This window comes from Ranitomeya variabilis, chromosome 5 (assembly GCF_051348905.1).
Source record: "Ranitomeya variabilis isolate aRanVar5 chromosome 5, aRanVar5.hap1, whole genome shotgun sequence".
NCBI lineage: Eukaryota > Metazoa > Chordata > Amphibia > Anura > Dendrobatidae > Ranitomeya > Ranitomeya variabilis.
Window position 1 is genome coordinate 331,874,322 of NC_135236.1, and position 24,756 is coordinate 331,899,077.

General features: G+C 43.6%; 1 protein-coding gene across 3 annotated transcripts in view; it reads left to right on the top strand.

Annotated features, from left to right (window-relative positions):
* GSAP (gamma-secretase activating protein) overlaps window positions 1–24,756 on the top strand; it is a 167,420-nt gene that overhangs the window by 121,236 nt on the left and 21,428 nt on the right. For all 3 annotated transcript variants that reach the window (XM_077264715.1, XM_077264716.1, XM_077264717.1), the window contains 6 exons: window positions 8,663–8,883; window positions 9,044–9,113; window positions 9,582–9,664; window positions 9,924–9,977; window positions 10,768–10,896; window positions 13,467–13,525. In XM_077264715.1, the coding sequence (XP_077120830.1) occupies window positions 8,663–8,883; window positions 9,044–9,113; window positions 9,582–9,664; window positions 9,924–9,977; window positions 10,768–10,896; window positions 13,467–13,525 (616 nt within the window). The remainder of the gene's footprint in view (window positions 1–8,662; window positions 8,884–9,043; window positions 9,114–9,581; window positions 9,665–9,923; window positions 9,978–10,767; window positions 10,897–13,466; window positions 13,526–24,756) is intronic.

Sequence of the window (24,756 nt, forward strand, 5' to 3'; positions counted from 1 at the left end):
TTTAAAAGATGCCTACTACCATCTCCCTATCCATAGTAGGTATCAAAAATACTTAAGAGTGGCAGTAACTCTTGAGGGGGAGATTCATCATTTCCAGTATACAGCCATGCCCTTCGGTCTCTCCACGGCACCCAGGATCTTCACGAAGGTAATGTTAGAAGTAATGGCCTACCTTCGCCAGAGAGACACATTAATCATTCCCTACTTAGATGATTTTTTAGTTGTAGGAAATTCATCCCTTCAGTGTGCGGAACGATTAGCTGACACTGTCTCGTCCTTAGAAAACCTGGGCTGGATCGTCAACTATAAAAAATCCAGACTCATCCCACTTTCTCTTCAGACATTTTTGGGATTTAATCTAGATTCCATAAAGCAAAAATGTCTACTTCCCCAAGAAAAAATATCTCTTATAGAGGGTAAAGTTGTGGCGGCCATTCACAAACCTCAAATGTCCCTGAGAGCAGGAATGTCCTTGCTAGGATCCCTCTCCTCCTGTACTCCAGCCGTTCAGTGGGCACAACTTCATACCCGAACATTACAACATCAGATACTTCGGGAACAGAGAAAATTTCTGGGGCACCTTGAATCGAAAATAACTTTATCCGAGAAAGTCTTATCCTCCTTAGAATGGTGGCTAAATAAAGACAACCTAGCGGGGGGTGTCCCTTGGGTAATATCACCATCCCACACGATAACTATGGACGCTAGTCCCCACGGGTGGGGCGCACACATGGGAGATAGATTCTGCCAGGGAACCTGGGATAAGAATGAGGATTTATATTCATCAAACCTGAAAGAATTGAATGCGGTAAACTATGCACTGCGTCAATTTCTCCCACAGCTACGAGGAAGCCACGTCAGAATCTGTTCAGACAACACTACGACAGTGGCGTATTTAAACAAACAAGGCGGCACAAGATCAGACGCTCTAATGTCTTCCGCAAACAGTACCTTAATCCTGGCCGAAAAGCATCTGTTGTCCCTCTCGGCAGTCCACATCCAAGGAGAGGACAATCAACAAGCGGACTTTCTAAGTCGACACACTCTTCATCAAGGAGAATGGTGTCTCAATCCTCACATTTTCCACAAGATAACATTGTTATGGGGCAAACCCCAAATAGACCTGTTCGCTACAAAACAAAACAAACAAGTCCACAAATTCGCATCTCGGTCCCGTGCAGATCACCCGGACATTCTAGATGCTCTTCAAACACCATGGCAATTCAAGCTGGCATATGCTTTCCCTCCGATAATTCTGCTTCCACAAGTAATACGGAAAATCAGGGAAGAGCAGGCCAGGATAATACTGATAGCGCCATTCTGGCCCAAGAGACCATGGTTCTCGTGCCTGCGGTCAATGTCGGTGACAGATCCTTGGGTCCTTCCCTCAATCCCAAACCTCTCTCAGGGACCTTTCTTCCACCCTCAGGTGGACAGCCTCCACCTGACGGCCTGGTATTTGAAAGGCAGATATTAAATTCCAGGGGGTTTTCAAAAGGCCTAATTGATACACTCCTGCTTAGCAGGAAACCATCTACGACAAAAATTTACACCAAAGTATGGAAGAAATTTCTACAGTTCCATACTAGTTCAAACCCCTCTGAAGTCCCAATAAAATCTATATTAGAATTTCCACAGAAAGGGAAAGAGTTAGGTCTGTCAGTTAACACATTAAAGGTCCAGGTGTCTGCTCTGGGTGCCCTCTATGGCCATAATATTGCTGGTAATAAATGGGTATCCCGCTTCATCACGGCCTGTGAACGAGTTACTCCTGTCCACATACCTAGGGTAGCTCCTTGGGATCTAAATCTAGTCTTAGACTCTCTAACAGAATCTCCGTTTGAGCCTATAGACACAGCATCTTTAAAACACTTGTCGTTAAAAACAGCCTTCTTAGTAGCCTTAACATCGGCTAGAAGAGTCAGCGACATTCAGGCCTTGTCGATAGATCAACCTTACCTTCTCACATTTCATGACAGACTAATCTTAAAACCGGACCCCCTATACCTTCCTAAGGTAGCAGGGAAGTTCCACAGGTCACAGGAGATACATCTTCCTACTTTCTTTAAAGACCCCTCTACTCCTGAAGAACAAAAATTCCATACTCTAGACGTCAGGAGAGTAGTTTTGCAATATATTGAGAAAACTAGTAGTTGGAGGCAGAGTAGGGCTCTGTTCATATCCTTCCAGGGCAAAAAGAAAGGATATGGAGTCACAAGAGCAACATTATCCAGGTGGATAAGAGACGCTATCCGGTTGGCCTATTCCATGAAAAATGAAGAACCTCCGGAGGGCATCAAAGCACATTCCACCAGAGCCATGGCTTCTTCCTGGGCCGAAAAAGGGAACGTGCCAATCGAAGATATATGTAAGGCTGCAACTTGGTTGGCTCCTTCCACTTTCTATAATCACTACAGGCTCGACCTGTCTTCCGACTCTGACCTACACTTTGGCAGGACTATCCTCAGCACGGTGGTCCCCCCCTAGGTGTTGGTCTCTGGAAATCTCTCCAGTGGGTGCTGTCATGGCGAAGGGTAAATAGCCGGATTACTTACGGTAATGCTCTTTTAATGAGTCCATGACAGCACCCAGTCACATCCCTCCCTAATAAAAGCCAATGTAATTACTTCTATGAAGTTTATATTCTGATGATACATTGTGATGATTGACTAACACTGGCGGTCCTCCGGGTACTCTGAAATTAAACTGAGGAGAGGGGGACCGCCCCCTTTTATGTCTCTGTAGGTTTCCTGTTCCTTGGGGCGGATCCCTATCTCCAGTGGGTGCTGTCATGGACTCATTAAAAGCAACAAAAGAAATGTGTCGGGAGCACAACCAATGTATGAGTCTATCAATTAGGGTGCTACACAATGCATGGAAAATATAATAACTGAACCAACAAAGAAAAGACACTGCATAGATGTGTGCACACCTGTATATCAAAAAATGAATAACACCTTTATTAAACGACAGAAAGACATACCAAATGTAAAAACATTAAAAACATATCCCAAAGGGATCAAAAGCACAAACACACCCTGTTCCTGAATAATAGGCAAAAAGAGCCACAGCCAAAAATGATGGAAAGTACTAATCTGATCCTATGTACAATTGCCTAAAAATATAAAGGTACCGTCATGTAAATAAAGGCTGAGCAATAATATTTTATGAAGTTGTAGCACCGTAGAATCTGATAACAAATGGGCGTCCCCAAAGTTATCAAACTATAAGCCAAACCCCAACCATATAGAGTAATCCCTATATGGATGAAACCTGGTGGCTATTTATCATAAGGGGAAATGAGGGAAAACGAATATTATAGGCTACATCAGTGATGGGGCAAAAAGAAGCAAGCCAGTGTGGGTGCGTGCAAAGAAATAACAGCTGAAAATATAGATGCTGCAAGCAACGCTGGACCGTAATACAGTCAAACATACAACCCACGACAAGAAACCGGCTCACAGCAATGAAGGGAGAGCCGGAATAGTTACATGTCCTGTGGCTGCCATGAGGAGGACCCCAGCACTGACGGATCTGCGGGCAACAAAGAAGAGGGTGTGGGAGAGTCCCACGCGTATCGCCGCGCTAGGCAGCTTCGTCAGGGAAAGACTCATTAAAAGAGCATTACCGTAAGTAATCCGGCTAATCAATAACACGCTACGTTACCTCAGATCTGATGGTGCCAGATCCCCTACGCGCGTTTCGGCAGCGTCAGCCTTCTTCCGGGGGAGTCTATATGTAGCAAGAGGGATATTGATGTTTACACGTGCCTCAGGTCTATGGTGCCATTTTATATTGGTATATGTCACCATCAATGTTGTCTTTTAGTAATGTGTTGTTTCTTAATAAAATCTGGTATTTTTTGGTACTCTGAGGTCTGATTCGTACTTTCTTTGTTTAGGTTGGTATATTTCTGTACGGGGCCGTTATGGGTGTAACATCCCCTGACGGACACAGGGGTTAATAGTTTTATTGAACCTGTGTTTTTGTTTGTCTGATTGATTACTGGTATCAAACGTATAGTGAAATAAAAAAAAAGTAAAATCCCAGCTGTAATGGTATTTTAATGATTATCCTGAAAGGAAAAGGTTTATAAATGATTACGTATTTGAATATGATGTACATGACCTGAAGAGGACCTGCCAGTTTCTCTTGACTAGTCTGCTTTAGTTAGCCCCTTAGTGACCACCAATACATCTTACTGACTTCACATATAAGACATTAGAATCCCCCAACTGGTGAAAATGCAGCAGCTGTCAACTGTACACTATAGCTGACACCTTGCTGTATCAGCCTTGATTGGTGTTGCCACCAACCATGGCTTTTTAACCCTTTAGATGCTGCTGTCAATAGTGACTGCGATATCTAAATGGTTAACAGAGCGTGGGGGCTTCCTCTTTCACCTCATCGGCACCCTGAGATCTTGATCGTGTGGTCCTGATGTTTGACATGGCAATTCATGGCCAAATAATGGCCTTAGAGTCTGCCAGCTATAGTGACCGATTCAGAAGTTGGCAACATTTAGGTGATAAAAATAAAATTTTTCCTATCTTTCATGTCACTTTGTATTAATTTCGGAAAATCACCCGAAGGGTTAATACGCTACCTGACAGCAGTTTTGAATACGTTGAGTGGTGCTGTTTTAAATTGGAATCCCTTTTCGGGATTTTACAACATATAGGTCTGCCAAAGTCACTTCAAAACTGAATAGGTCCCTAAAAATGTAAATTTTGTAAATTTCCTTGAAAAAAAAAAAAGAAAAATTGCTGCTACAATTTTAAACCTTCTAATATCGTAACAAAATAAAAGGATATTTTAAAAATGGTGCTAATGTAAAGTAGACATGAGGTTAATGTTATTTAATGACTATTTTATGAGGTATGAGTACCTGGATTAAAGGGATAATCATTCAAACTTTGAAAATTGCTAATTTTTAGAATTTTTTAAACTAATTTCTGATATTTTTATAAATAAAGAAAATTTACCATTAAAATAAAGTACAATCTCAAAATCAATGAGATCTGTTGAAGCGTTCTAGAGTTGTCACCTCATAAAGTGACACTGATCAGATATGAAAAATTTGTCCCAGTCACTAAGAGGTTAATACTTGTATGTTGGAACTTTTTTTTTCTCAGAGCCTGGTATTAAACCAGAGGTGTATCTAGGTTTTACAGCACCTGGTGCAAGAATTCAGTTTGACCCCCCCTCCCCAAGCACATATGGGATTTGCACACTTAGTCACGTGTCGTAAAATCGCATATGAGTGAAGTGGCTGGAACTAGCAAGCAGAGCGGAATCCTGACAGTGATGATACTACATGCTGTTAGGATTGGCTACAGTGCTTCATTTTATAATCAAAGAGTTTGTCCAGGTTTCAGATGAAAGTCTCCCGTTACTCTAGGTGACTGCAGGCTTCTGAATTCTCATTGTGCATGTACTGCACACTTTTAGGATTCTCCCTTGGACGGTCATGTGAGCACAAGTATGCAATTTGTATATTTCTGGCCAAGTTCTGACCAGACATGCCTGGCCTCACACAATTCATTTTCATTGAGTGAGGTCACTCATGTCTAGTCTGCATGTGACCGCATGTGTGCAAATTGCATTCTTGCAGTTTTTTTGACCTCCCACTCTCACTGCCTGTACCAGAGAATCCTGACAGCATGCTCTGCATGCTGTGAGAATTCAGAAGTCTGTAGTCAGATAGAATGACTGCAGACTCATCACAAACTTGGACAACCACTTTTAATGCTCCTAATGTAAATAAAAACATAGTAACCCTTAGCTTGTCAGACAGCACAACAATTTATTAGTTTAGCCATATTTCATGTAATCGTACATTGGATGGATTATTACATGTGTACAGGATCAGAACAAATAACAGCTCAAGAACCCACTACAAGAACCACCAGCAGTACAGAAATATATCATCAGAGTCACTAGCAGTACAGAAATTCATAATCGGAACCACCAGTAGTACAGAAATACAGCTGTATAACCCCCATCAGTACAGAAACACAGCATCAAAACCCTCATCAGTACAGGAATGCACCACCAGGACCACCATTAGTACATAAATACATGATTAGGATCACCATCAGTACATGGTACATCAATTGTAATGTCAGGTCAGACTCATATACATTTGTATTGCATGAACCTACAACTTCCAGTCCGTCTTTAGCAACAACTCCCAGTATTTCCTTAACATTATCAGTCATCATCAGACTGCTTACCATATAGTACTGATGAGAATTAGCCAGTATCACAAAAAAAAATTACATCCAGATACCTAATAGTAATAATGACGTTGTCTCTGATTTGAGTCATTCTCTTTCTTTTCTGATCTTGTGCAGCACATCCCCACATGGTGCTCTTAAAAATAGCAGTATCATTATAATGCTAAGGCAGACTGAAATATCTGCCCTACTTTGAGCCCCTGAATAAATAATTGCTCCTCCCTATATTCCCTGCACAAAATTTGACCCACACACTGTCCCTCTTATGGTACATGCCCTCCACACTGCCCCCTCCTTTCCATACTGGGCCACCTCTTTACATTTTCCTTTCACATTGTTTTCCCACATATAGATCCCAGTCTCCACACGGTCCCCCTCATCACACACCCCTTCTTTGTATACTGTCTCCTCCTGGCTATGCCCTTACAATGTCCCTCCATGTTATCCACCCCCCACACTACTCAGTCTCTATTCTGTGCCCACTCATATTTTTCTCACTCCCATACTGTCTTCTCACATTATTCCCCTCAGTACTCTCCTCACACATTTCACCCTCTGTCCTCATATTGTCTTCTCACATCCCCTCTGCTAACAATCTTGTATCCTCACACATTTACCAGCTTGCTCTCCATACTGCCTCCTGACACGTCCCCCAACTCCCCATACAGTGCAGTGTCAGCACCCATCCCATCACTCTCGCTCCCTATACTGTGTCTGCATTCATTCTTCCCTCGCAACTGTGTCTGCATACATTCCCCCCTTACTCATCATACTGTGCCCAAACCCATCCCACCACTCCTCATACTGTCTGCACCCATCCCCCCCTCATACCGTTTCCTCATACATGGCCCCATCTCCCCATTGCTCCTCATACTGTGTCCTCATATTTCTCCTGCTTCCCCTCCCGCCAATTCCCCATATTATGTCCACACCCATCCCTTTCTCACTCACCAAACTGTGTCGTCAAATCTTCCCCATCCCCCCTGTTACAATAAATCAATAAATCTTCGGTGTCTTCAGCTCCACTGGAACACTTACCACCAATGTCATTCATGCCTCTGCAGCCCCAGGAGTGATGCCAGCAGCATGATCACATGACCTGATCACGTTGCTGACGTTGTTATGACTCGGCGGTCAGTGCTTCAATTGTACTATCGTCTGATAGATGTGAATACAATTGATCACTGGAGGCCGGCGCACTGCACTTTCTCTGAGCCGCATCGGGCGTCTCAAAGTGCCTCCCCTAGATACGACTCTGCTTATTGCAATGGGACGTAAGTGTGTGTGTGGGGGGGGGGGGGTAGTGGCAATGCAGCTCGTCATTTTATTAATATATTATGCAGTGTTCATAGAAAAAAATACAGATACCAGTCAACATGAAAAAAATTCCCTTGAAGGACAAATAGACATCACATATGTAGAGCTACAGCAGCTAATCGAACTGTGTTTGGTGCTTTGCATAAAGTACTTAAATGTGCAAGATTGAAGAAAAAAAGATGCGGCACTCACCATTTTGAATTAATAATATTAATAATTTTTATTTATATAGCGCCAACATATTCTGCAGCGCTTTACAACTTATAGAGGGGACTTGTACAGACAATAGACATTACAGCATAACAGAAATCACAGTTCAAAACAGATACCAGGAGGAATGAGGGCCCTGCTCACAAGCTTACAAACTACGAGGAAAAGGGGAGACACGAGAGGTGGATGGTAACAATTGCTTTAGTTATTTGGACCAGCCATAGTGTAAGGCTCGGGTGTTCATGTAAAGCTGCATGAACCAGTTAACAGCCTAAGTGTGTAGCAGTACAGACACAGAGGGCTATTAACTGCATAAAGTGTATGAGAACATGATGAGAGGAACCTGATTATGTTTTTTTTTTTTTTTTTAATAGGCCACAGGGATAGTTAGGTTAATGCGTTGAGGCGGTAGGCCAATCTGAACAAATGAGTTTTTAGGGCACGCTTAAAACTGTGGGGATTGGGGATTAGTCGTATTAACCTAGGTAGTGCATTCCAAAGAATCGGCGCAGCACGTGTAAAGTCTTGGACATGTAAAATTAATGTGAAAAGTCCTTAATTCCATTCCCTGGGATTAGGACTAAATCCAATAAGTGAACCCATTGAGGCGTTGTTGCGCGAAACAGCCGTTGTCCACTCTGCCTCTCCCTGCATGCCTCTCTAACCTGCACATCATGTTTTAGTCCTAATCCCAAGGAATGGAATAAAGGACTTTTTCACATTAATTCGAACTGGTGAGTGCCTCATCTTTTTTCCTTCATTATTCATATATTACCAAGAGGCATAATCAGAGGATGACACTATACAAAAACAAGATGTGAGCGGAAATTATTAAAAACTGGTTTGCTATAAAGTTAGTATCTTGTGAAATAATAAACTGTAATTGTCTTCTCTAGCTGCAGAAGCCAGAATTAGTGGTATGTGCTGCGATTGTCCCTTGCAGACGGTTCTGAAGACTAATGTGATAGAATGCTGTACGGGAATTCTGTTCTCAGTGTCTATAAACCAAGCACAACTTCTGAAGTTCCTGGCGGAAAGCAGACGGGACTGTGAGCGCTTGGCAGGGATACACTGCTTCCTGTTACACCTGAATACTCAGCCACAAGAGGAGACTCGGGTAATAATAACACCTGAGGGGATCAGTTACATAAATGTGGAGAACTGACAAAGGGGATGTCCGAGCATAAAATATTCATGACCTATTCTACGGATAGATGACTTGTTTTGAAACTTTTCTTTTCTGGAGCACTATACATGCGATCTTTTCTGTGTTCCAGCTTGTTGAATGGATCTGTGACAACCTGACAACGTGTTTCTCATTTGACCCAATACAGGAATTTATCATTGGTATGTACTTAATGTTTGGGTATTTATTTTGGTGGTTACTTATTCCTTTGTCCTACCTTACATCTTGTAGTAATATTACCAGCTGCAAAAAAAGGTTGACTTGGACTTGAAGGGAATCTGTCTCCAGGTTTTTGCTACCACATCTGAGAGCAGCTTGATATACATACAGCTGTATGTGTGTGTGTGGAGGGGGGGGGGGGGTGTTATACAGAGCTTATGAATATGAAAGACTACATAACGGTAGGTTTACTAGTCTACTATTGATTATCTCCCGCTGATTAAAACTGTGATTTTATCAAAACTACAGCAAGCAGCCCAGTAAGCGACCCATCTCTGGAATCAGGGTCTTCGTCTTTACATTCTGCTGCTCTCAGATTAGGTGGCAAAAACAGGAATATATTTCCTTTAAATGAACATATGTGCATTATGTATTAGAAGGCTCTAAATGTCATTTATTCTGCACTTTAGCTTCCTTACATAGGCACATGAGCTTGGAAACGATATCCCTTGATAAACTGTTGCCTTACACTTCAGTTCCTTTTTGGAGTCAGGTAAGATTATCAATAAAACTAATCACAGGTAAAATAAATTACCTTCGACATAAGCCGTAGTGCAGAACATTTACTGCATCGCCTATCCGCGTTTATTATTGTTCTTGCAAGCAGTAAAAACCTTTGTCCATGCTTTGTTTTTCCTATTACTCAATAATCTGTTAGATTAATGGCCGTCTGGATGGTAACCTCTCCTTAGACACTCACCATATGTCTGCATTTTTGCTTACACTACTAACAATTTTGTGTTCATTTTAAGGATATGGACGGTGTGTCTTGTACAGCCGACATAACGGATATGCCAATTCTGAAGGTAAGGCCAGTGTCTTTGTGGTCGTTTTTGTTACTTAATATATTACACGTAACATGATTCTGATGTCTGCCGGGAAGATGTGTAGACCATCCCATGCTCTTCATGTTTTGATGGCCCATTTTGTAGCATGAGCTAGCTACACATGTAGGTTTTGGTTCAGTTTCTGTTAGCCCGAACCAAGCACGAAGGAAATAAGAAAGCATAAAATAAGTGCTTACATTATATAAGAAATAAAAAAAAAAAAAGTCCGCATTTATAAATTTAGTCACAATTCTGCTTATTATTCTTACCCCCAGACTTGAATCTTCACCCCTCACTTCTACTATCCAACACAATCACCATAGGTGATGAAATCCCCACCTAGGTCCTCATCAAGGACCATACCCAAGAACTCTCCTATAGAAGTCAGAATGAGCTCCATGCTTTTGCTTGCTATTGTGCCTGCCATAAAGTATATCTAGAATTGCTGCCAACAAAGTTTAGCAAAAAGGTGGCTACCCCAAAAATCGTGTAAAAAAAAAAAAAAAGTAAATAAAATAAAAATGGAAAATAAATATAGATTGGAAAGAGAGTTCATTTATCATTATTTGATTTTCTGTCTTAAAAATGATGTGACTGATAAATTAACCATTAAACTTTCTGGCAATAATCAGCTGAGAACATACCGTAAATGTAAGTGTGAAAAATATAAAGAAAGATTACTACATACAGAAGTAATTTTGTCCTCAGCAGCACTAGATTTTTGAGCTAATCTTGCAGCCTTATATTTTATCTATTTTGTTCTCTACAGATTGGAACATTTAAAGGTTTTTGGGAAAAATTTCATTCTGAACTGGAATACATGAAACAGGCCCAGCAACGTTTTCTGTACAGTAACCACATGCAGAGGAGGGATTGGTGCAGACTGATCTCTGAAGTGGTAAGCTGTGCCCTCCATTTATATGGATCGGAATTAATCATCTTGGTGATACATTTAATGATGCACATGCACCTGACCTGTCATGTACAGTGGCATCACATTGTTAGTCTTGTTGATATTTTTCCTTTTTCACTGTGGCACTGGCTTTCTCATCTCCATAATCCAGGGCACAAAAGGAGATATTCCAGTGAGCACAGATGTCATGTCTAGGATTCTAACCTCTGCGGATAGACGGGTATATGAAAAAAGAAGTAATCATGTACTTGGAAAGCAAGAAAAAATAACTAAAATAAAAAAAAAACAATTAGAAAAGATGTGTTGCTAACTATATATTTTTTTTATTACGTATTCTAGCGTTCCATAAGGCTAAACATTCAATAAAATACAGTAGTCTAAATTCTGATTAGAGATCTTGTGCAGCGCTTATGCTAACCTTTCCTCTCCATTCAGGGACGCCGACATACTCATGCACTGTGTTCTCGGCAGCATGCATTCCCCTGTTCTTAAAGGGGCAACGTACGCACCTGCTAAGATGCCTCCAGCTAATAGCTGGGTGGCATCCTCTATAAAAGGCACCCTCCCCAGTAGGGAGGTGCCTAATCAACAAGTATTCATTAGTTGGTGTGAAACTAGTGAATTGTTAGATCCTCTGGTCCTTGTTTGGCCAGTGCCCGAAACCTGAATTCCTGGTCCTTGTGTGGCCGGGTCCTAAACCTGAACCCCAGTTCCTTGTGCGGCCAGGTCCTGAACCCTCAATCCTTGTGCGGCCGGGTCCTGAACCTGAGCCTCTGGTCCTTGTGCGGCTTGGTCCTGAACCCTGAACCCTCTGTCATTGTGCTGCCGGGTCCTGAACATGAGTCCCTGGTCCTTGTGCAGCCAGGTCCTGATCCTGAACCCCTGGTCCTTGTATGGCCGGGTCCTAAACCTGAGCCCCCGGGTCCTGTACCCCCGATGAGGCTGGGTTCTGAATCTGAACCCCCAGTCCTTGTGCAGCCGGGTTCTGAAAAAAAACCCAGTTCTTGTGCGGCCGGGTCCTGAACCTGAGCCACCGGTCCTTGTGCGTCCAGTGCCTGAACATGCTCCCCTGGTCCGTACGTGGCCAGCGCCTGAACCTGCTCCCCTGGTCTGTGTGTGGCCAGTGCTAGACACAAAACCTCTGGTACTTTTTCGGCCGGTCCCTGTAGTTCGTAACAGTATCTGTCCTGGCCTATGAGTAGTCTGAACAGAGCCTAAGTCCCAGTTTGTGTCTGTGAACCTGACCCTGGGGGTCAGCAGCTGCAGTACCAGGCACTGCCTAGAGGTGGTACCAGGCGGCTACCTACAGCTGAAGCCTGATTCCACCATCTGGAGCTCCAGTGACCACCAGGTAGCCGCTTAGCTACGCCCTTTCCTAGGCAAGTCCGGCTCTGTGACACAGTGGGTCCATGAACCACATGCGTCGCCTGCGGGCGTGACACCTTGCTTTCAATCTTAAGAGTGGTTTCTATTGGATATGTGTCACAGACTTCAAGAAAATAGTTTATTACTTATTGAATTTTTTAGTTTACATTTGGTTCTCCAATAAGGAGCAAATTAAACTCTCTTTATTTCCCATGCGGCTTCCGCTCTAGCTCAATTTCATGAAATCCATGTGTATTGTGCTGTATAAGTTTACATTTCTGTGCAGTCTTCACTGCAGATTCCAGAATAGTTGAAAAAATAGCTCAGCATGTAGTGCTGTTATTCCTTGAGAATGACACCCAGCATGATAGAACCCAAAGTCAACGTCCCATTGGTGTCTATCATGTGATGGATCCAGCACTCAATTTTATTAGCTTTTATGACAAAACAGAAAATTGGAAATGACAATACGTGAACTTATCTTTTCCAATAATCTTAATTGGTTTTATAAATTTTGAAGGGGAAGGGTAAAGGGTAAGGGAAAAAAAAAGGGTGGAGGGAAGAAAAGGAAAGACCCCCAAATATTATGGGGAAAAGGGAAGGAGAAAGAAAGACCGGTATACATACATATAGACATTTCCGTAAGTTTACACAAAACAACTGTCGCCTGAAAAAGAAACTCAAATGGTACACGTATACAATTGCGTATGACACCAAATTAAATGTAGCTCAATATCAGCATCTGAAAATAAGTCAGTAAACTTAAACAGTACATGTAAATAATTGAATAACACCAAAATAGATGTTGCTTAGTATCAGCTTCTGAAATAAAAATCCGTGTATAAAACTGTCAAGTCCGGTAACACCATAGGGTGACCCTAAGACTGGTTGGAGGGCAATGTCCGGTTCTTCTTAAGTAATATAACAAGTGGAAAAAAGAACTTGTCAAGTAGGATGTCTGTTTGATGTACACAGAGAGGAGGTATCGGAGGAAACTACAGAAGATGTCAATCCTGTTCTTTTCAGAAAGTTAATTCTGAAAGAATAAGAGAATAAACCATTTTGAAGCATATTTCACTTGTAGATTAGAACGTGGACTTATCTTAACTTGTTTATTCCGTTTTAATCGTACAATTAATTTGTAAGAGCGATAATCGCTTAAAATATTTTTTACATTTTTAAATTACCAGGATACAATGGAGAAGAGAAACGATATTTATCGACGGAATATACTTGAGAATGCTAAGAAGTACGTACAAGTGTCTATCATAATGTTATGCAGCTGACCTATAACTGATTCTTTAATAAATATTGTAAAACCTAATTATTTGGCCGTGGGTCAGTAATTTGAACTTAGTATCTGGATAATTACATTTGTTTTAACTATAACTGATTCAGTAGAATTTATATTGTATAGCAACAGGTCAGTTATTATATTATTCTAGATTTTTAGCATAATGGTGTAGGATTATGAAGTATTAGTGGTTTACATATGGTACTTCATTGCGGTTCTGGGATCCATCTGCATGGAGTTTATATGTTCCCCCTCTATCGGATCTCCTCTGGCTACCTTTGTTGCCTCCCACACTCCAAGAATCTAGATATCACTCTTGAAATTGGTCATAAAGTGATAATCAGATTATAAGCCTCTTTAGGTACAGATACTGATGTGATTTGTTTATGGTTAAAGTAAAAGCAATTCTATGGAAAGCAGTGGTCAGTAATGTATGTGTATAAAACATAGCTATAAAAAGACGTAGCTTCATAATGATGAAAGCAGCCATGTCAAAGCCCGATTCTAAGATAAAATATCAATTAAGAATATGGTGATAAAACGTCCACTGGAAACGCTAAGGAACTGATAGACTTATTGATTTTACCTACACAACACTATTTCAAACAGTTTTAAAAAGCAACCCTAGTCTGATCTAAAAATTAATATGAATGTAATGCTAAGTAAATTTACATGGTGACCTTTTCATTCATTGTGCTGCCAATTCTTGCACTCCCCTTCTCTCCTCCATCCTGGCAGCGGCGCTATTCAGACTAATGATAGGCATATTGCATCGGTCATCTTTGACACCCCCTGCTCTCTGATTAACTTGTGCTCCTCAGGGCTGGCCAGTCGGAGAACAGGAGGAGTGCATTAGTAGTCTGAGTAGTAGTTTTATTTATTTATAATACTACCATTTAGGATGCATATGCTGTATAATTTTATACATAGTTCTGGTGGGGGGGGGGGGGCTGATGTGGTTGTTTTCACAGCTTTCATCAAGCAGTATAAATTACTAGTTACTGTAACTTTAATTCTGAAGATCAGTTGGATTAGAGAGAGACCAAATATCAAACCTTGTTGTGTTTTTTCGGGGGGATTTTTAAAAAAATACTTTTGCACAATGCAAACACTTTTTATCTGGCAGTTCAGTTTGCTTTTCCACAGATAAACAAAAGGTTTATTTCTCTGTCTAAGACTAAAAACATATGAGGACTTATGTTTTTTTTTCATGACAAGTACCGTATATACTTGAGTATAAGCCGACCCGAGTATAAGCCGAGACCCCTAATTTTGCCACAAAAACCTGGGAAAACTTATTGACTCGAGTGTAAGCTTAGGGTGGGAAATGCAGCAGCTACTGGTAAATTTAAAAAATAAAAATAGATACAATAAAAGTAAAATTAATTGAGTTGGTTAATCAGTTGGTTAAGTGTTTTTGAATATCCATATTGAATCAGGAGCCCCATATAACTCTCCATACTGTTCATGATGGGCCCCATAAGATGCTCTATACAAAATACACCCCATATAATGCTCCATAAAGTTCATGATGGGCTCGTTAAGATGCTCCATATTAAAATATGCACCATATAATGCTACACAAAGAATAATGGCCCCATTAAATGCTCCATATTAAAATATGCCCCATATAATGCTACATAAAAGGTTAATGATGGCCCCATAAGATGCTCCATAGAATAATATGCCCCATATGCTGCTCCATAAAGGTTGATGGCCCCATAAAATGATCCATGGAATAATATGCCCCATATGCTGCTCCATAAAAGTTGATGGCCCCATAAGATGCTCCATAGAATAATATAACTCCATATGCTGCTCCATAAAAGTTGATGGCCCCATAAGATGCTCCATAGAATAATATAACCCCATATGCTGCGATAAAAAAAAAAAAGACATACTCTCCTCCTGTCGCTGGGAGCCTCTGACCTGAACGTCACAGCCAGAGGACACGAAAGACGGAACCCGGTGGTGGAACAGGGACAGGTGAATATCGTATGGCTCACCCTCCCCGTCATACTCACCCCCTCCTGGCGCGGTCTGCACGTCCCTGCTTCTCAGATGGTCTCAGTGCCGGCAGCTATTCCTGTGTTCAGCGGTCACTTGGTACCGCTCATTAAAGTAATGAATATGCGCTCCACGCCTATGGGAGTGGATGCACGTCCATATTCATTACTTTAATGAGCGGTACTACGTGACTGCTGAACACAGGAAGAGCTGCCAGCGCCGAGACCATCTGAAAAGCAGGGACGTGCAGAGACCGCGCCGGGAGGGTGAGTATGATGTGACAGCCACCACTCCTGCTGCTCCCCCTCCCCCGCCGACACCCTGGAACAATGACCCTAGTATAAGCCAAGGGGGCACTTTCAGCCTAAAAAAAGGGCTGAAAATCTCGGCTTATACTCTAGTATATACAGTGCCTTGCGAAAGTATTTGGCTCCGTATAAATGCACCTGCTCTGTGATAGTCTCAGGGTTCTGTTTGAAGCACAGAGAGCAGCATGAAGACCAAGGAACACAACAGGAAGGTCTGTGATACTGTTGTGGAGAAGTTTAAAGCCGGATTTGGATACAAAATGATTTTGAAAACTTTAAACATCCCAAGGAGCACTGTGCAAGTGATCATATTGAAATGGAAGGGGTATCATACCACTGCAAATCTACCAAGACCCGGCCGTCCCTCTAAACTTTTATCTCAAACAAGGAGAAGACTGATCAGAGATGCAGCCAAGAGGCCCATGATCACTCTGGATGAACTGCAGAGATCTACAGCTGAGGTGGGACAATCTGTCAATAGGACAGCAATCAGTTGTACACTGCACAAATCTGGCCTTTATGGAAGAATGGCAAGAAAAAAGCCATTTCTCAAAGATATCCATAAAAAGTGTTGTTTAAAGTTTGCAACAAGCCACCTGGGAGACACACCAAACGTGTGGAAGAAGTGCTCTGGTCAGATGAAACCAAAATCGAACTTTTTGGCAACAATGCCACACGAAATGTTTGGCCTAAAGGCAACACAGCTCATCATCCTGAACACACCATCCCCACTCTCAAACTTCGTGTTGGCAGCATCATGGTTTGGGCCTGATTTTCTTCAGCAGGGACAGGGAAGATGGTTAAAATTGATGGGAAGATGGATGGAGCCAAATACAGGACCATTCTTGAAGAAAACCTGTTGGAGTCTGCAAAAGACCTGAGAGTGGGATGGAGATTTGTCTTCCAACAGGACAATGATCCCAAACATAAAGCAAAATCTACAATGGAATGGTTCACAAATAAACGTATCCAGGTGTTAGAATGGCCAAGTCAAAGTCCAGACCTCAATCCAATCGAGAATCTGTGGCTGAAAACTGCTGTTCACAAACGATCTCCATCAAACCTCACTGAGCTCGAGCTGTTTGCCAAGGAAGAATGGGCAAGAATTTTAGTCTCTCAATGTACAAAACTGATAGAGACATACCCCAAGCGACTTGCAGCTGTAATCGCAGCAAAAGGTGGCACAACAATGTATTTGTCACGGGGCTACCACGACAGAGAGGTTCCAGAGAACCGCAGCGCTCTGGACCTCGTTCACACACGGTGAACAGAAGCTCTTCTCCTGAATTCTGACCTGGCTGTCTTGTGCCAGCAGGGCAGGAGTTAAACCTTGTTGCCAGTGGCGTAACTACAAAGTCATGGGCCCCGGTGCGAACTTCCAAATGGGGCCCCCCCCCACCTTCCCCTAGATATGCCTCGGACTGTTGCAGGAATCTCCTGCACTGCAACATGGTGTTGGGTGCCAGCACAGCCCGCACAGTGGTATATAGAGCACAGCCAACACAGTGGTATATCCAGCACAGCCCGCACAGGGATATATAGAGCACAGCCCGCACAGGGGTATATAGAGCACAGCCCACACAGGGATATATACAGCACAGCCCGCACAGGGATATATACAGCACAGCCTGCACAGGGGTATATCCAGCACAGCCCGCACAGGGATATATCCAGCACAGCCCGCACAGTGGTATATCCAGCACAGCCCGCACAGTGGTATATCCAGCACAGCCCGCACAGTGGTATATCCAGCACAGCCCGCACAGTGGTATATCCAGCACAGCCCGCACAGGGGTATATAGAGCACAGCCAACACAGTGGTATATCCAGCACAGCCCACACAGGGATATATAGAGCACAGCCCGCACAGGGGTATATACAGCACAGCCCGCACAGGGATATATACAGCACAGCCCGCACAGGGGTATATACAGCACAGCCCGCACAGGGATATATACAGCACAGCCCGCACAGGGATATATACAGCACAGCCCGCACAGGGATATATACAGCACAGCCCGCACAGGGATATATAGATATATAGAGCACAGCCCACACAGGGGTATATAGAGCACAGCCCGCACAGGGATATATACAGCACAGCCCGCACAGGGATATATACAGCACAGCCCGCACAGGGATATATACAGCACAGCCCGCACAGGGATATATAGAGCACAGCCCGCACAGGGATATATAGAGCACAGCCCGCACAGGGATATATAGAGCACAGCCCGCACAGGGATATATAGAGCACAGCCCCCCGCACAGGGATATATACAGCACAACCCGCACAGGGATATATACAGCACAGCCCGCACAGGGATATATACAGCACAGCCCGCACAGGGATATATACAGCACAGCCTGCACAGGGATATATACAGCACAGCCTGCACAGGGATATATACAGCACAGCCCGCACAGGGGTATATACAGCACAGCCCGCACAGGGGTATATACAGCACAGCCCGCACAGGGATATATAGAGCACAGCCCGCACAGGGGTATATACAGCACAGCCCGCACAGGGGTATATAGAGCACAGCCCGCACAGGGGTATATAGAGCACAGCCCGCACAGCCACTGCATAGTACTGCACAAGAGTTATAGCCCCATAAGATGCTCCGCACAGCCACTGCCCCTTATAGTGCTGCACAAGAGTTATGGCCCCATAAGATGCTCCGTACACAGTCACTGCCCCTTATAGTGCTGCACAAGAGTTATGGCCCCATAAGATGCTCCGCACAGTCACTGCCCCTTATAGTGCTGCACAAGAGTTATGGCCCCATAAGATGCTCTGCACAGCCACTGCCCCTTATAGTGCTGCACAAGTGTTATGGCCCCATAAGATGCTCCGCACAGTCACTGCCCCTTATAGTGCTGCACAAGAGTTATGGCCCCATAAGATGCTCCGCACAGTCACTGCCCCTTATAGTGCTGCACAAGTGTTATGGCCCCATAAGATGCTCTGCACAGTCACTGCCCCTTATAGTGCTGGCGCTGCACAAGTGTTATGGCCCCATAAGATGCTCCGTATAGCCACTTGCGACTTGCCCCTTTTGCTTTTGCTGCCATAAAAAAAATAAATCACATACTCACCTCACCTCTCTCTCTTCGCTCAGGACCCCCGGCACTATCAATATTTACCTGGCTGCTCCTCGTGCGGCTCCGTCTTCGGCACTGACGTTCAGCAGAGGGCGCGCACTGACTACGTCACCGCGCCCTCTGACCTGAACGTCACTGCCAGAGGACGCTGATGACAGAGCCGCACCGGAACGAGGAGAGGTAAATATCGCCCAGCGCTGCGCAGCGCTGTATACTCACCACCAGTCACCTGCAGGCTGCTCCTGGCGCTGCGTCCCTGCTTCTTCCACCGCTGCATCTTCTTCCTGTATTGAGCGGTCACATGGTCCCGTTCATTACAGAAATGAATGAGGCTCCACCTCTATGGGAGGTGGAGCCGCATATTCATTTCTGTAATGAGCGGGACCATGTGACCGCTCAGTGCAGGAAGAATCTGCAGCGCTGGAAGAAGCAGGGACTTCCAGGGACCGTGCCGGGAGTAGGTAAGTATAATTAGAGAGCGGTGACGGCTCCCTGCCGCGGGTCACTCACAAATGGTGCAATCATGGGTCATTTCATTCTCCGGCTTCACTACTGTCCATGGGGCCCCTAAGTAGTCTGGGCCCCGTCGCAACTGCGACCGCTACGACCGCGGTAGTTACGCCCCTGCTGTTGCTGAAGTTACTGAGAGCTTGGTCTCTACTGAATTGGTTTTTGTAATCTCCTCTCCTATATAGACTCAGCTTTGACTACAACTGTTGTCAGTGATCAGTTCTGCTGCCTGGCTTGAAGTGGGAAGGAGGTGTTAGGAGCTTGGAGGTTTATCTACAGAGATTGTTGTCTGCTGTTTTGGTTGCATGTTAAACGGTTTTCCTTCCTAGTTTTTTCCCCCCTCTTCCCTTCTCTGTGTTTCCTCTGTGGCTGTGTGAGCATTTGGTGAGTTTGAGATTTTAGTTACCTTGTCTGCATACCCTGTTTACTTGTCATATTAATACACTGGTGCAGTCCTCTTCCCTGGGGGGGAGAGGGGGCCACTGATAGGGCCTGCACAGGAGACAGGGATACGCTGGCGACTCAGGCCTCCTAACCATTATAGGTACCCCTGAGATAAGGGAAAGCCAGGGCCCCTTTATAGAGGCAGGGACAGGTGCGGGTCCCAGTACACCGTCCTGCCCCTTTATCGCCGTTAACAGCGTGACAGTATTAGGTTAAAGGGGACGAATAATATTGCACGCCCCACTTTTCAGTTTTTGAATTTCCACAAAAATTTTAAATAACCAATAAATTTCGTTTGACTTCACAATCGTGTTCCACTTGTTGTTGATTCTTCACCAAAAATTTAGATTTGTTTTTTTTTGTGTTTGAAGCATGATATGTGGGAAAAGGTTGAAAAGTTCCAGGGAGCCGAATACTTTCGCAAGGCACCGTATGGTACTTTTCATGGGTACATTGTGAGTGACGTTGAATGTTTTGCACTTTTTGAAAATCAGGATGAACAAACAAATCTTAATTTTGCCTCTAAATGTTTCCAGTGTATTGGGAGGCTTTTTACTTACGTACTGAGAATATGAATAGTTGTACATCTAATCACTCAGTGCATGTATTCTGGACATTTGTTGACTCGGTGATTGAAATGTTAACTGGCATCAGGTCAGTGCACATTTTTGTCTATTTAGAGATAGATATGAGTGGTGTGTATGAACTCTGCCTATCTAGTACTTTCAGTTTAGGAGATGCTGGAAATCTATATATATAATTGTCTAAGGGGTACTTCCGTCTGTCTGTCTTTCTGTCGGCAACTTCCGTCACGGAAATCCCACGTCGCTGATTGGTCTCGCCAGCTGCCTGTCATGGCTGCCGCGACCAATCAGCGACGGGCACAGTCCAATTAGTCCCTCCCTACTGCCCTGCAGTCAGTGCTCGCTCCATAATCCCCTCCGGTCACCGCTCACACAGGGTTAATGCCAGACGGACCGCGTTATGCCGCGGGTTACGCACTCCGTTACCGCTGCTATTAACCCTGTGTGTCCCCAACGTTTTACTATTGATGCTGCCTATGCAGCATCAATAGTAAAAAAAATCTAATGTTAAAAATAATAATAAAAAAAAAAAACCTGCTATACTCACCCTCCGTAGTCCGAGGATGCGCTCGGGCCTTCCGCCAGCTTCCGGTCCCAGAGATGCATTGCGAAATTACCCAGAAGACTTAGCGGTCTCATGAGACCGCTAAGTCTTCTGGGTAATTTCGCAATGCATCCTGGGAACGGAAGATGGCGGCAGCCGCGCGCCCATCGCCAGCGCGCCGTTGGATCCCAGGAGGTGAGTATGTAACTATTTTTTATTTTGTATAAATCAATTTTATTGGTCACAGCAATAAAGAATAATGATGAATAATACAAACTAGTAAATCTGTGCAATAATAGGCAGAGGTTACAAGTTAATCAAGTGAAACATTGTTACAACATTTAAGTCTTATAATTTAACTTTCTTGTTAATAATGTTGTTAGTTATCCCGAAATTATGAAGTGTTAACAGCAGGGATAGACAATAACCATTATTGAATTTCTTGTAATCATTCAAAAGTACAATATACAATCAAACTGGATATGAGGAAGACAAACAAAGTAAGATAAGAGAAAGAAAAGGGAGTGGAAAGAAGAGGAGAGGGATGGATGGGGGTATGGGGAATGCGGGAAGGGAGTAAGGCTGCCATCCCACTCCAGCGGACAGGGCGCAGGCCGAGAAACGGGCCGAGAGTACGCAAGCGTGAGCTACATGATACATCAGGTTCCGGAAATCCAGAGATCAAGTTCAGGGGTTTCCCTGAAGGCAATCCAGGGAGCCCATGCGTTGTAGGCTTTTTCTACATTGCCTGAGGACTGACTTATCAGCTGCTCCATTCTATAGATGTTATTAAGTTCAGCCACAAATTCCGCTCGGGAGGGAAATTTTTCTTGTTTCCAGAAACGTGGAATAAGGTTCCTGACTGTGGTAAGGAGGTGTCTGAGGATGCCCCTCTTGAACCGAGATATTGACAAGTCACATAAAGACAACAATGCTAGACTTGCTGAAGGTTGGATCTGTGTGATAGACATCCTATTATGAAGTTCAAAGACGGCCAACCACAAATCCCTTATGGGAGGGCAGTCCCACCAAATATGCATGTAAGAGCCTATTTCCTTTAAGCATCTCCAACAGGTGTCAGGGGTCGTGGGGAACACTGCATGCACCATGGAGGGGCATCTATACCATCTTACCAGGATCTTATAGCTCCTCTCCTGTGATACCGCGCATAATGACGATCTGGACGAGAAGAGAAGAATTTTTCCCCTATCTTCGGGCGACAAGGGTCTTCCCAGATCACCGTCCCATTTTGAGAAAAACATTGGCCAACCCTGCAGCGGAGCCCTCCCTTCTTGGAAGATTTTATATAGCAGTGAAACAGTATGATCTGGAGGGTTTGTTGATACGCAAAGCATCTCAAAGGAAGTTAGTGGCCTGCTAATATTAGTTTGTTTAGAGATTGTGTGGATATAACTTTTTAGTTGTTCATAGAAGAACCAATCAACAGATTGTGTTTCTTCCTCTGGGAATAATTCCCGAAGGGACTTCATCCCGGTATCCTTTAAATAATCGTGAATGATGGGTTTGGATTCTTTTCTCTTGTTTAGATATACCTCTTTATTTAGCCCCGCCGGAAAAATAGGATTATCATAGATTGGAATCAAGGGGCCTGGGATAGTTGTAATCTGAAGGTCTTTGTGTCTGTTTTTGATAAGGAGCAATATGTTTCGTGTGAGGAAGGTTATGTAGACGCCTGACCCCATCCCCTTACCTCCCGTCCAAAGAACAACTTGGGAGTCGCATCCATTAAGATCATTTTCTAAGTTTACCCACGTTTTACTATTTTTACTGTGATAAAGGTCCAGGATACATGTTCCTATTGATGCATAACTATAGATCACAAGATCCGGGAGGCCCAATCCACCTGTCAGTTTAGATCTACTTAATATCGTATATGAAATACGCGCCCGACTATGAGACCAAATAAAACGGGTAATTATTTGTTTGAGGCGGGAAAAGAAGGAAGCTGGTAGGTATAGGGGAATTGTTTGAAAAAAGTATAAGAGACGAGGCAGGAGGTCCATTTTGACTGCATTGATCCTACCCAGCCAAGACAATTGGAGCCTGTGCCACCTCTCTAAATCCGAGTTTGTTTTTTGTAGGGTTGGCGCAAAGTTGGCCCCAAACAGTTTAGACATTTTGTTTGTAATTTTGATACCCAGGTAGGTGAGGAAGTCAAAGCGCCATTTAAATGGAAAGGTCGTCCTTAATTGGTCAACCAAGGGGAGTTGAAGTGAAATGTTTAGGATTTCGGATTTGTGGGAGTTTATTTTAAAATTACTTAGAAGACCAAATTTATGTAGTTCCGAAATAATGTTTGGTAGGCTCGTGGAGGGAGACGTGATATATAGGAGAATGTCATCCGCAAAAAGTGCTAGCTTATGTTCTTCAGAACGTAATTTTATACCACTAATTGAGGGGTTATTTCTCAGAGCCACGGCCAAGTGCTCCATTGTTAGTATATATAAGAGGGGAGAGAGTGGGCACCCCTGCCTTGTACCATTCCTGATCGGGAACATATCCGATAATGCGCCGTTTACCTTGACCTGGGCACTAGGGGAGGAATACAAAGCGGAGATCCTGCTCAGCATGTTTTCTTTTAGGCCAATTTCCTCTAGGGTCTGAAAAATGAATTCCCAGTGGACCCGGTCAAAAGCTTTTTCAGCATCGATTGACATGATACATAGTGGGTCCCCCTCCCTCTCCGCCCTGTCAAGTAGAGAGATAGTTCGGATCGTGTTGTCTCTCGCCTCTCGTCCTGGGACAAAGCCCACCTGATCTTGGTTTATTAATTTTGGTAAGAGGGGGCTTAATCTATTTGCTAACATTTTTGCATATATTTTAATATCTAGATTTATCAGAGAGATCGGGCGGTAATTATCACACGTAGAAGGGTCTTTACCAGGCTTGGGGAGAACTGTTATGTGAGCGGTGAGTGCCTGTGTAGGGAAAGAACCTCCAAGAGAGACAGAGTTACAAGCTTTCAGGAATATTGGACTGAGCAGCGTGTTGAATGACTTGTAGAAGCCTGCTGAGAACCCGTCGGGGCCCGGGCTCTTTCCCTGTTTCAAGGCGCTAATGGTTTCAGATACTTCCTCCACTGAAAATTCCCTTTCAAGATCAAGTAGATCACCTTCAGGTAATATGGGTAATTTATGTTCTTGTAAGTATGATTTGATTTTATTACGGAAAGAATGTAGTGGTGTGTGTTTATAGTGTCCCGCTATGTTATATAGAGATTTATAATAATCGCTGAAGTTAGAAAGAATATCTCTGGTGTTAAACACTTTTTTCCCCTGTTTGTTTTTGATAAAAGGAATGTAGGTATTGGGATTGCGTTGATTAAGAGCTCTGGCTAAGAGCCTACCACTTTTATTGCCGAGTTGGTAGAATCGGCTTTTGAGTCTCTCTCTGAGGTATTTGGATTTTTGGTCTATAATGGTTAGCAGTTTCTGCCTGGCCGACGAGAGCCGAGCAAATGTGCTGGTCTCAATGTCTCGTTTGTGTTTGTTTTCTAGTTGGTGGATTTGCTCTGTTAGGTGAAATATTTCCGCCGCCCTTTCTTTTTTTCAACCGAGCGCCATGAGAGATGAGGACGCCTCTTATTACGCTTTTCAAAGCCTCCCATTTCACAGTGGGGGACGTGGTGTCTACCTCGTGGTCAGCCAGGAATTCTGTGAT